This window comes from Equus quagga, chromosome 6 (assembly GCF_021613505.1).
Source record: "Equus quagga isolate Etosha38 chromosome 6, UCLA_HA_Equagga_1.0, whole genome shotgun sequence".
Classification (NCBI taxonomy): domain Eukaryota; kingdom Metazoa; phylum Chordata; class Mammalia; order Perissodactyla; family Equidae; genus Equus; species Equus quagga.
The window spans coordinates 82,936,929-82,939,986 of record NC_060272.1 but is presented as its reverse complement, the minus strand read 5'-3'; the positions used below and the strand labels follow the sequence as shown (position 1 = coordinate 82,939,986).

General features: G+C 38.9%; 1 protein-coding gene across 1 annotated transcript; it reads left to right on the top strand.

The window, feature by feature from the left end:
• Positions 1-1,806: 1,806 nt before the first annotated feature.
• LOC124240759 (olfactory receptor-like protein OLF4) lies at positions 1,807-2,835 on the top strand. The gene is given in 1 exon segment (XM_046663876.1): positions 1,807-2,835. A coding segment is annotated over 1 exon segment (1,029 nt).
• Positions 2,836-3,058: the final 223 nt, after the last annotated feature.

Sequence of the window (3,058 nt, the reverse complement as noted above, 5' to 3'; positions counted from 1 at the left end):
CGTTGAGGCGGCATCCCACACCCCACAACTAGAAGGACCTGCAACTAAGATATACAACTATGTAGAGGGGGTTTTGGGAAGATAAAGCAGAAAAAAAAAGAAAAAGAAGATTGGCAACAGTTGTTAGCTCAGGTGCCAATCTTAAAAAAAAAAAGAAAAGAAAAGTGCAAGTGACTTGCCTCACCTCCCAAGAGATCATATAAAATCCAGCTGATCAAATAAATATAGAAACAAGTCTTCTACTGCTTCATATATAAAATGTCCAACTTTTGTTGTTCTTTGCATATTTTCATTTCTGAAGTGTTGATTGATTCCCTATCAAACTTTTCTTTTGGAGTATTTAATCTGTAAGGTGATTGACACCATACAGATATCACTACTTTTATCTTCTGGCCAAAAATATTTTTACTCTATTATTTTTCTGGGCGTCAAGGAGATCTAACAAGCGTTGGATTGTTGCCAGAACCAAGGATAATTATTCTTCTTTGTAAATTCTCAGGTACCATCTGAACTATTAGATCTTTCTTAACACTCATGCCCATTTCTCTCTCTCTCTGTCTCTCTCTCTCTCTTTCTCTCTCTCTCTCTGTCACTGTCTCTCTCCCTCTCTCACATATGGTCCCTCTGTTTATTGAATAGGTTATTTATGTTTCTTTAACTACAGGGCAGAAAATTAGCTTATCCAACCTGGATTCTAAGTTTTATTTCTCCATAGGGGGCTCACTATTGGAATTTCAAATACTGTTTCTACATTATTTAGGGTAATAGTAATTGATGTGGCCAGCTTAAGTTATCTGTACTTCTAGCTTATTATTGGGGCTGCAGGTGAAAAAGTCATAGTAAGAACACAGTCCAGGAAACAATGATCTGACATGTATGTGTGTGCCTTGTGGAATGTGAGCCATTATCAGAACAGGGGTACAGTCTCACATATTCCAAGGTGACACTTACAATGCAGAGGCCAGAACTCAACAGATGGTGTTAAGGAGGGGATCTATTTCAATTTACAGGATGACTTTGCAACCAGGTTTATAAAGCACATGAGGATATACAGTGTGGATGAGTGAGTCCTTTTGTCTTGAAGTTTAACCATCAAAGAGGCCACCTGTCTCTTCAAAATTGTGTGAAACCATCTCTACCACATTTTCTTTATTATTCCCCTTCTCAGACTTGCTTCCCTTTTTTGATAAATAAATGAAGTGGTATAATCCTCAGGGCCTTTGCAGTTTTTCAAACTGCCAGGCACACACTTTCCCAGGTATGCTCTTGGCTCCTGCCGGCTCTTCCTTGAGTTCTCTGTTCAAAAGTCACCTTATTTACTGGTGTTTACTGAACACCAATTAAAAAATAAAACTCCTACTTATTCTCTACTTTATACTGGCTTTTCTTTTCTTCACAGTACTTGTCATCATCTGGTGTATTATATACTATTTTTATTTGTTTCTATTCTTTCACCATCATTGGATTGTGGTGGCTTCTGTCTTCCAGCACTCTATACTCATTGCCTGTAAAGTGCTTGGAACATGTTCAAAACTAAATACATATTTCTCAAATGCATGAAAGGTATACTCAGCAAAACAGTGTAATGCATGAGCTCTTGAGGAAAATACTGAGAATGGGTCAAAAATGCCTAATCAGAGATTAACAGGGAATCACTTAAAGAGAACAAATCCATGAGCAAAATACTGACATTGATTTTTTTGAATGCAAAATATAGAAATCGTAGCATTCCAACTATGGGAGTAATACCATTTGTGTGAAATATGTAATGTCATTTTCCTCTTTCCTGGTAGTCAGTCCAGCCACATGGAACCAGGCAATGAAACGGGGATTTCAGGATTTCTTCTTATGGGATTTTCAGAGGAATTAGAATTGCAGTCCTTCACATTTGGGCTTTTTCTCTCCATGTATCTGATCACTGTGCTTGGAAACCTGTTCATCATCTTGGCTGTCAGCTCTGACTCCCACCTCCACACACCCATGTACTTCTTTCTTTCCAACCTGTGATTTGTAGACATCTGTTTCACCTCCACCACCATCCCAAAGATGTTGGTGAACATCCAGATGCAGAGCAAAGTCATAACCTATGCAGGTTGCATCACCCAGCTGTACTTTTTCGTAATCTTCTCTGGGCTGGACATCTATCTCCTGGCCGTGATGGCCTATGATGAATTTGTGGCCATCTGTCACCCCCTGTACTACATGGTCAGCATGAACCATCAGCTCTGTGGAATCTTGCTTCTAGTGTCTTGGATCACAAGTGTCTTGCATTCTTTCTTACAAACCTCAATGGTGTTGCAGCTCTCATTCTGTACACATGTGGAAATCCCCCACTTTTTCTGTGAACTCAATCAGATGATCCAACTTGCATGTTATGATACCTTTCTTAATAATATGGTTATGTATTTTACAGCTATGCTGCTGTGTGGTGGTCCCCTCGCTGGTATAATTTATTCTTACTTTAAGATAGTTTGCTGTATATGTGGAATCTCGTCAGCTCAAGGGAAGTGTAAAGCATTTTCCACCTGTGCATCTCACCTCTCAGTCGTCTCCTTATTTTTTTGTACAAGCCTAGGAGTGTACCTCAGCTCTGCTGCTGGCCAGAGCTCACACTCAAGTGCAACAGCCTCAGTGATGTACGCCATTGTCACACCCATGCTGAATCCCATCATCTACAGTCTGAGGAATAAAGAAATAAAAGGGGCTCTGAAAAGATTCTTCGGGATGGCACGTTCAAAAGGGCCAGTTATACTTGGGCAGAAGAAATGCCCAGAATTGCAGGACTCAAAGCCTCAGAGTCAGAATTGTGCTTTTTTAATCACATTGCAGAAGTAGAACCCGCTCTTTTTATTTATTTCCTGGAATTATCATTTTTTCAACTTCTTTGTACAATTTAGAGACTTTATTATGCTTTTCTCTCTCTCTGATATCTAACTGGTTTTTTTCCTCCTTTTTTTCCTATTTTCCTAATTTATTCCCAACATTTGATATGAAAACAATTGGAAATTTCCATTTATTTCATGGAATAACTTGATTATTGTATGTGTTAGCTGCTGCT